Source organism: Crocodylus siamensis, chromosome 2 (assembly GCF_052110815.1).
Source record: "Crocodylus siamensis isolate JL-2025a chromosome 2, ASM5211081v1, whole genome shotgun sequence".
In the NCBI taxonomy this organism is placed as follows: domain Eukaryota; kingdom Metazoa; phylum Chordata; order Crocodylia; family Crocodylidae; genus Crocodylus; species Crocodylus siamensis.
Window position 1 is genome coordinate 140,063,614 of NC_143396.1, and position 9,377 is coordinate 140,072,990.

Sequence of the window (9,377 nt, forward strand, 5' to 3'; positions counted from 1 at the left end):
GATAATCTTTAACATTTTTATTCTGGTAGCAGATTTTTGGTTTTAGATATCCACTGTTTTAAATTGTACAATTATTAGGTTTGTATTGATTGTTATTGTTTTATATTTTATTATTGTCATTTTTGTATTGATTTTTATTGTTTCATATGGATATTGTATGGTTTAGGCCTGTGTTTGTAAGTGAACCAAAGTCACGTCGAGTTTCCATTTTATATGCCAAGCCTCCATCTTGTGTCCTCTGCCTGAGCATCCCATGCTGCACCTGTATGAGTCATGTACCCCTCCCATGCAAATTGGTACCCATATGAATGAGAATGATTGGGAATGACTGAAATACAATGGTATCTCTACTGAATGGCCTGTAACAACTGGGCCATCACCTCACATCGATTCATCCAGGAACCACGGACCTCACCCAGGAACAGAGACAAGAACCCAGCATTTGAAAAGCAAAAGACCCTGCAGAACCAGCAACTCTACCATTGTACCCCACCATTACAGACACCCAAAACTGCACATCTCTGCATGAAGCACACATGCTCAGTATGCCAGGGGCCGACACTTGCCTGGGCATGCCTCCTGTCACTAGGGTCACACAAGGTCTGCCCCTATAAAAAGGGGCAGTGAAGACAGACCCAGTGGGATGCCCTCTCCATCTGGACCAGCACCATACCATACCACCTACCCACCTAGAGGCCCTGCTAGCGACCCCCCTCTGGACAACACCTACTGGACAAGGACCCCTTTCCAGCCTGAGATAGGCTGGACACTTACCTGCACACTTCCTCCTACAATATGGACTTTCTCTCTCTCTCTCTCCCCTCCTGGACTTCAGCGGACTTCAGCCCCTGCACCAAGCCTCTCTAACCCCTGCTGCCAGTGCATGTGTGTGGGGGGGGGGGGAGTGGGGTGCAAGGGAACCAATAAGACATTGTGTCACCATCTCCCCTGTTCAATAAAACCACTGTCATTTGCAACCCCGAGTTAGGTCATGTTTTACTGAAATCCAGTCCCTTCCGCATCTTAAATTCCAGCCTCGTTCTCTCTCTCTCCCCTCTAAGCTCCAGCCCCCCTTCCCCTGCTAGTTTCCCAATCTCCTCTCAATTCCATCTGCCCTTTTCTGCCTCCTCTCAGCCTCTCCTTGCTTTCATGCTGTCCCTGCTGCTTCTCAGCCTCCCATGCCATCTACTGCCTTTTCCCTGTGACTCTCTACTGCCTTTCTCTGCTTTCCCACTGCCCTGCCACCTTTCAGTCTCTCCTGCCGCCTTTCCTGTGATTTTCTGCTGTCCATCTCTCTATTTTCAGTCTTCCCCCACACCTTCTGTAGTCACCCCCACCCAGCAGCTTCCCAGCTCCTCCTGGCTGTCCTGCAGTTTTCTCCAGTTCCCAGCACCTACTGCCGCTCCCCGCAACTTCTCTAGCTGCCCCAGAGCCATCCTCTGGCTCCTCACACCTAGAACCCCTCTTTAACACCCACACTTTCCCTTAGTCCCATTTTCCCTTTTACCTTTTCAGCTCCCCCATAGCTCTGGCTCCAGTCCCAGCCTCTGTGCCAGCATGCTCCCCTGTTCTGCAGGCTTTGGGCATTGTCTTTTAATCAATTAAGGTCAATTAACCTAAAGTTACCCCTGAGCCTCAGTTCCTCAGCCCAGGCCCCTCTAGTCTACTAGTTCTAATCCCATTCTGGTAACGTTCACGCCCAGCAACTTTCACTCCCTACACTTCTACTTTCTTACCTTAACCTTTTCCCAGGTATCCCAAGTACACCGAGCACATACATACATACACATCACAACAGCCAACTTAGGAACTCACCTGTGCATATGTGCAAATTAGTGAATACACATATATATACATATATAGATATCACTGTGTGTGTGTGGCATATGAATTAGTAATCCACGTATGTGTATTGGATGTGCAGGTGTTGGTAACTGGTAACTGATTCTGTCTGAATTTGGTGTGTGTAGCATGTATGGGCTTAAACTGGTGATAGGTGTGCACAAACCTAGACTAGTTATTTTGAACGTGTGTGTATCTGAGTTGCTAGTGTGAGTGTGTATGCCTAGTAGGGGTGTATGCACCTAGTCAATGTATGTGTACTTAATTGATTTTTATGTCTGAATGTGCAATTGTACACCATGCACTCATGTCTAACAGCACAATATTGAGATCCTGAGCATTGGCCTGACCTCTCAGGTGGTAGGAGCAGCTGTAGCTAGATTCTGGCTGTGCTGTACCACCAGCTCAATGAAGAGAGAATCTTACCCATTAAGTTTACCCAAGGAGACTTATTTCACAAGTTTACAATTAAATTGTATTTTTCTTTGTTCTATTTTCCATCATTCCCACAGGCTGAATCTGACCTTCTTTGCCCAGCACAGAGCTTCTCTGTTTACTTAGCTCTCCATGATATGAAAATCACAAGCTTCTGGGCATTTGTATATGCCATGGTGGTTTACTTTGGTTTAATTCTCCCTGAATTGAAGTGGTGGGTCTTTAAAAGCACCACTTCAATTTAGAGTGAAGTAAACCCAAGAGTCGGGCCTGACCCTTACCTGCCTCTCCAGCAGGAGGGCAAGGAAGGTGAGCCGCCGGCAGGTGGAGCAGTCCCTGAGCTGCAGGGGGGGTGGGCTGGTGCTTCCCTCCATGGCAGCAGCAATGCCCCTCAGGCAGCACTAAACCACCTTGGAGATGTTTTATTTTGCTGCATCCCAAAGTCATTTAACGCACATTATACCTCCGACACGTGCAAACAGCCTGCCATTAAAGCGGTGCAAAAGGGCATTAAGCTGCTTTAAAGGCCAATTTTGTGGTGTGTACAAAAATGTCCCTAGAAACTATAGCAACAGTTGATATTCAGAAGTCAGACTTCACTACTGAGATCTGACAGTAGGAAAAGCCAGACATATTTTCATTAACTGGCTTTTATTTTCACTGAATTTTCATTTCATTAAGGAATTGTGAGAGTGATGCCATTTACGTTCACCTATTCTGGAAAAAACACCAGTGTTATTAGCTGTAGCTTTTTAACAGTTGAAGATGACTCAAGCTGGACCCTCTAAGCATGCTATACTTAAAACTGACTGATCACAAAGTCTAGCATAACAAGTCTAGCAGTCTGGCATAAATTCAAACATGAATACTTAAGAAAGAAATATGCAGGCAGTGCACCTTCATTTATTATGAAAGTGCCCTGTGGGGAAAAAAAAGAAGGAGTTCATTAGAGAGGGTACCACTGCAGTGGCAGAAAAAACAAGGCAGAATGTTACAAATGCTCTGGAATGAACTCACCTGGAGTCCTTTCTGACTCTTGCTTTTTCAAAGGAAAACCTGGGTTGTTTACTCAGATCATACATCCTAGTTGTTGGCTCTGCAGAAACACCTTCCTTAGCACCTCTCCTCCTGTTAGCAGAAAACGCATCGGAAACAGTTTGGTTGAGCCTCTGGGCCATTCTAAATGGTGAAGAATGGAAGGAGTTCCCTCCTTGAGTGTTAACAACATCTTGTAGCTTGTTCAGCTGGATGCATTTGCTCTGGAGTTCCTCGGTGAGTTCTGCTACGGCTTTCGTTTGCGTAGCTAGCTGTTCCTGTAGCTCTGTGATATGATGTTCGCTCTCACGTAGCTCTTCATTTTTTCTCTTCAGCTCCCTTTCAAGCTCCAGCACCTTGCTTCTCAGAACATCAGCTCTCCCTGACACACTGATGCCCAGGGCAGGGTCTTTCAGCAACTTCCCATTGCCAGAATAGCTAATGGAGAAGTTTGCTACATGTCTCTCTGGCCGCTTCAGATGCTTGTGTTTCATTGATCCATTTCCCATTTTGTCAAATGACCTGGCAATAATACAAATTGTGGATTTTAATTAACTCTGCAACCAGAAAAAAATATTGGGTATGCTCAGATGACAGGCAATAAGTTGAACATGTAACTGGTCACTGAAACTCAGATACCTTGCTATTTTGAACTGTGTAAGGAGTGGGAATTACATTTGAAACATTTCATCCTTTTTTATTATTATTATTCCTACAAGAAATGTGTATAGAGACAGTAGTTCAAATAAAAGGTCCATATTATCTGCTGCTCTTTGTGGACAATCTAAGGGTAGATATCGGAAGATTCACAAATGAAATTGATATCAATCTAGTAGGGATAAAATAAACAGTAACAGCAGAAATATGAACAGCTTTGACTTTCCTGTACTACTGAAGCAAAAAATAAAAAAGCGCGATTTTTTTTTTAAAGAACAATCTGCTCTATCTTCATATTTAAGCAGTAGATAATCTAAATTCATACAGCACCTAGCACAACAGTATCTTGTGTCCACAGCTTGGGCCGCTGTGCATAGCTATGGTACAAATAAATAAATTATGATAATGCATAATTATTGCATATGCAGCTACTATGAGCTAGCTGATTCCCGTATAAATCAGGACCAACTCCAGCATCTGCTTGCTAGAGCTTCTCCAGAGGTATTAATGCTAAGAGCAAGCACTGGCACTGTACCTCCAAGTATCTTTCACTAATTTAAGATTAGCTCAGCTGTTTTAGGTTAACAGTAGCCACTTGAGAAAGTGTGGTCTGACCTATTTCATAGGGCATTGACCTTTGATAACTCTTACCAATTTCTGGTGCCTGAGGCCAAAACAGAGTGGTCAGACTTATAACAAGAGTTCCTGTATGTCATGAACTTATTACAGCAAATATCACAGTAACTCAAGAGACTAAGAGGACTTCTTCCATCTTTTCCACCCTTAACCCTTTACACATTTCTCTCAGAATTGTAGGATAAGTAAGAATGTGATATTTGCTACTTGAGACAGATATAACTATAAACTTGTTCAATAGTTTTGTTAGATGCATCTCATTTCACAATTTGCCCAAACTTTAGTGAGAAAAGGAAGGAAAGAAAAATTCCAAATTGATCTCTCATAGTGAATCTATAAGGGGAACTGAATCCTCAGGATGCAGTAAAAACGTAAGCTTGCTCTTTGTTCGTTTAACTCATAAATTAAATCATGAACATTTGTTTGTATTTTGCATAGATCAAGAGACACATATATCAAATTATAGGACTGTAAAATACAGTAATATAAGTCCTCAAAATGAAAGAGGTAGCCATCATTGCCAGTGTAGCAGACACAATAATCATTATTCCCCCCAGCCCCCACCCTTTTATTTGATTAGGATCAATTTGTATGAATTGTTCCTAGAACTTCTAAAAAAACATGATGTAGATTTTAAAACTCATGAGTCAAAGGTGGTCAGATAAGAAAGTTAAGTCTGCCCACAGGTCAGGCCTGCCATACACAACAGCGTTGCAAGCTTCCCTGTACTGTTCTACTAAAATGCTTTTATTCTGAAGGTCCACCCTTAACAAGAGAAGAGAGCCTATGGGTGCATCCTGGTGAGGGTGCACATGTGGTCTGCTGCACCTCAAAGCAGTTTGGGGCACCACAAATCCTGGTGTCAAAAAAAAAAAAATTGTGCTAAAAAAAGTCACACGGTGCATGTAGCAGCAGCATGTGCTGTCAGAAAGGAAGCCTGACAGGGCGGAGTAATACACTGGCTGCCAGCCAGGCTCTGAGCAGCTGGCTCAGCACCACTGCTGCCCCAGGAGGTCCCTAAAACCCCAGGTAAGCCTGCTGGGGCCAGGATGTGCTGGGTCCCAGGCTCCCCTACCCTACCCAGGTCACTTCGCCACGCAATAGAGCACGCATGCAGGGGAATGCCTGGGGACAAATAGCAGCAGCAGAAATCTGTGCCGCTCCTATTTGTTCCACAGAAAATTCACACCCCTGCACATGTGTGCTCATTGACTCACTCCCTTTCAGGGCAAGACTAAAGTAGAGAGCCCTGCAGTAGTTCTTATGGCCCCAGCCTACCTGCTGCCATGCGGCCCCCGTGCATAGCTTAAACGTGGTGAGACTTCAGTAGTTGGCAAAAACTTGTACTAGCCCTCCCTGTCAAGTGAAATTTATCAACAATGAACAAAAGTTGCATCATACGGAAGTTATTAGGAGTGAAGTTGTGCAGGTCATCTGAATCTGAAGGATCCAATGTTATAGTCTTAAGCAAGCCAATGGTAACACTTAAACAAGGCAATGGTAATACTATGTCCCATAACAATGGGACATAGCAAATCAATTACAGTGGGAAAAGAGCAATAAGAAATGAGCCCTCAGACAAGAGCTAGCAATCAGGCCTGGCCTGAAGTGAAACCCAAGGAAAAAAAAAATTCAAAACAAAGGAAAATCTGTTAACATTCTATGTATATTCTAATATGAAATTCTGCTTCACTGTTAAGTCACTTAAATTTTTCTTCTTTAGCAGGTTAGAGTTTTTATCTGGATTATAGTTTTACAAATTATACAGCTGACACTCTGGGCACGAGAGCTCACATTTAAGCTCTTTGTTTGTTTCCGTTGTGGCTTATAATTTTTGTCTTTCCAAATGTTTCCTTTCAGTTGTGTTATATGTTGTGTTAATTCCTTTTGTCACCATTTCCCTTGACATTAACCTCATCACATTTAGAACTCAGATAAGTTAAGCAAATAGGCACCATGCTAGTAAGTGACGTTTAGTGTCAGTAAGTCTTCCCAGTTGGTCTAATAAATGGTATCATTTTGGAACCAAGAGTTCTATTTTTTGTATGTCTACACTGTAGAAATAAAGTTGATCTATTCATACCTCTTAATGAAATTCTAAATTAACATTATCAACTCAGAAAAGAGGCTTGAGGTGTCAATGAAGATAGTTCAGCTGAAGACCTCTGCTTGAGGTAAAGCTGCAATTGAAAAAACAAACTACATGTTAGGATGTATACAGAATAGAGTGGAAAATAATATGGAAATATTGCAATGCTTTTATAAAAAAAGAAAAAAAGAAAAAAAAAATCAATGGTGCTCCCTCATCTAGATTGAACTCTGCATGAAGTACTGACCACATCTCAAAAAGGATGCTGCAGGGGTCGGTGACATTTACAGAATGGCACTAGGGGCGAGGACATGGGAAATCTCTTACATAAAAAGAGAAGGTAGAATTGGATGCTTTACTTCACAAAGGGAATAAATTAAAAGAAATAAAATAAAATAAAAGCACGTAAAACAATGAATGCCCTAGAGTAGGCAGATTCAGTTCTGTTCTCCCAGACCCATAACACAAGAGCAAGAAGAGTGCCAAGGAAAAAGACAGCAAGTTAAAGAAAGAAAGAAGGAAAAACCTTTCCAGCCAGTGCACAGTCCCACTGTAAAACTCATCACTACAGGAAGTTATATGTCCCAGAAACCTAGTAGGAGTCAAAAGGCATTGGCATTTATGTGGATAAGCCGCAGTTACAATAGTTAAAGCTAACACAACCTTGAAAACCTTATGCTTCATAGCTTCATCTGATCTTTAACAAATTGGGATTTGACTAAATCCTAAAGTGGGAGATAGATTATAATGCACCAGCATACTGCAGAGGTTTGCAGCCTCCTCTGAAGCACCTGTCACACAAACTCTTTCCAGCCCAGTATCTGAATCTGGTCCAGCTTGGCAGTTCTTATGTTCTTCACAGGCTGTTCTCCCCTGGACCAACTCACCCCTCAGCCAGGGCTCTCTCATTTCCTTCAGTGAGGTGAAAAAAAACAAACCAGGAGGTTTGTCCCACCATGATTAAAACTCTAGTTTTATCACTGTAATACCACCTTAAAGCCACTCATGTCAACCCCAGAGACAGAGGCAGACCCAGCCTGAAGCTCCCTCTCCCAGGCACAAAAGCAGAGGGACAGTGGTGTGGAAGGCCTAGCAAACCTCTCCCTTGCACCTCCATGTAAGGAGCAGTTGCACTGTGGGTAGGGAACAGAGCTGTCCTTCCACTCTGCTGCTGGAACTGGTGCCAGGGCTCCCAGGACTTGGAGGAGCAGGGCAGTCCATCTGCACCATGCCACAGACACACTGAGGGTGTACTGCACCTCTCTAGAGCACGGCGCAGTCGTGTCAGAGGACACAAGCTCTTTCCTCAACCCCCAAATCCCTCCCTCCTAGGGCTTCTGCTGGAGCAGAGCCTGCTCACACACCCTGCCAACCAAGAACTGTGCCCTTGCAGCACAACTCAGCAGGAGGCAATAAGGATGCCACACCGCTTTATGGGAAAGGGTGCGGAAACTTTCCTGCCCCACTTGGACCAATGAACATGCTGGAAGTTGTGCCCAGCTCCAACATCACAGCCTGCCCCAGGTGCCACCCAGGGTAGGTGCCTAGTTCCAGGCAAAACATGTTAGCTCTCTAGCAGCTCAGGAGCTGTGACACTGCTCTTCTCCCTTACTGATACACACAAGCACATGTGTGTGGAATTGCACCATACCTCACATACACACACTTGCACTTGAAACCCCCCCCATACTGCACACACTGAAGCATCTCACGCACACACATGCACAGGCACACACAAGCCCAGTCTCCCCCTTGATCTCTCCCTCTCACGTATGTGAAGCTCCCCCCCCCGTATTGCACATGCTCCGTCACACACACACACAAGCCCAGTCCTCCCCCTGTACTGACCACACTCCCACTTGTCTCACACACACACACACAAGCCCAGGCTCCCTCTTGATCTCTCTCTCTCACATACACACACACTTGCACGTGAAACCCCCTCCCCCCCGTATTGCACACACTCCCACTGAAGTGTCTCGCGCGCGCCCACTCTCCCTTTAATCTCTCTCCCTCACACACTCACACGCGCGCGCGCAGTCCTGAACCCCCCGGCCCGGCCCGGCCCGGCCCGGCCCTACCTGCCCGGCGGGTGCAGGCGGCCGCGGGGCTCGCAGGGGCGGGGAAGCGAAGCCGACGCGGCGCCTCCCGCTCCTGCCGCTGCTGCAGGGGCAGGCGGGAGGGGCGGGAAGAGGCGGAGGCGGCTGCAAGCCTTGCCCGGCCGCCCTGCGCCACGAGCCCTCTGCGCCCCCCCGCCGCCAGCACGGGCCCCGTCGGCCGCCGGGGCAGGCAGGGCGCGGAGCCGCGGGGCTCGGGCTGCGGCGGAGCGATGCTCCAGCCGCCACTCGGGACACGGCGCTGCCTTGGCCGCCTCCCCGGCGGGACCTGCTCCGGCCTGAGTCTTGGGGACAGCTCAGAGCGGAGCCTCCCCCCACTCTGGTGCCCACAGACCCGGCTGCGCTGGCCAGCGGTTTGCAGAGCCCCCGCACGCCCTCCTTCAAGCACAAGTCGCGTTTTTCTCTCCACGGTAGCTTCCACCAGGCGTTATATAAGCCGTGAGGGTTTTAAAACGGCACGGGTGTCATGAAGCTCAAGTTGTGTCCTTATTCCCAGGTCCTTTTTCTGAACCAACTTCAGCCTCATACCCCTGTCCCCCTCTGACCTGGAGTCCTAGGCAGGCCCT

At 46.2% G+C, this 9,377-nt stretch overlaps 1 protein-coding gene across 1 annotated transcript in view; it reads right to left on the minus strand.

Annotated features, from left to right (window-relative positions):
- Positions 1–8,912, minus strand: part of PRKG2 (protein kinase cGMP-dependent 2) — a 71,778-nt gene extending 62,866 nt beyond the window's left edge. The window contains exons 1-3 of the mRNA XM_090036920.1: positions 8,776–8,912; positions 6,689–6,785; positions 3,295–3,834 (exon numbers count right to left, since the gene is read on the minus strand). Coding sequence (XP_089893046.1) covers positions 3,295–3,821 — 527 coding nt within the window. The 5' untranslated portion in view covers positions 3,822–3,834; positions 6,689–6,785; positions 8,776–8,912. The remainder of the gene's footprint in view (positions 1–3,294; positions 3,835–6,688; positions 6,786–8,775) is intronic.
- Positions 8,913–9,377: the final 465 nt, after the last annotated feature.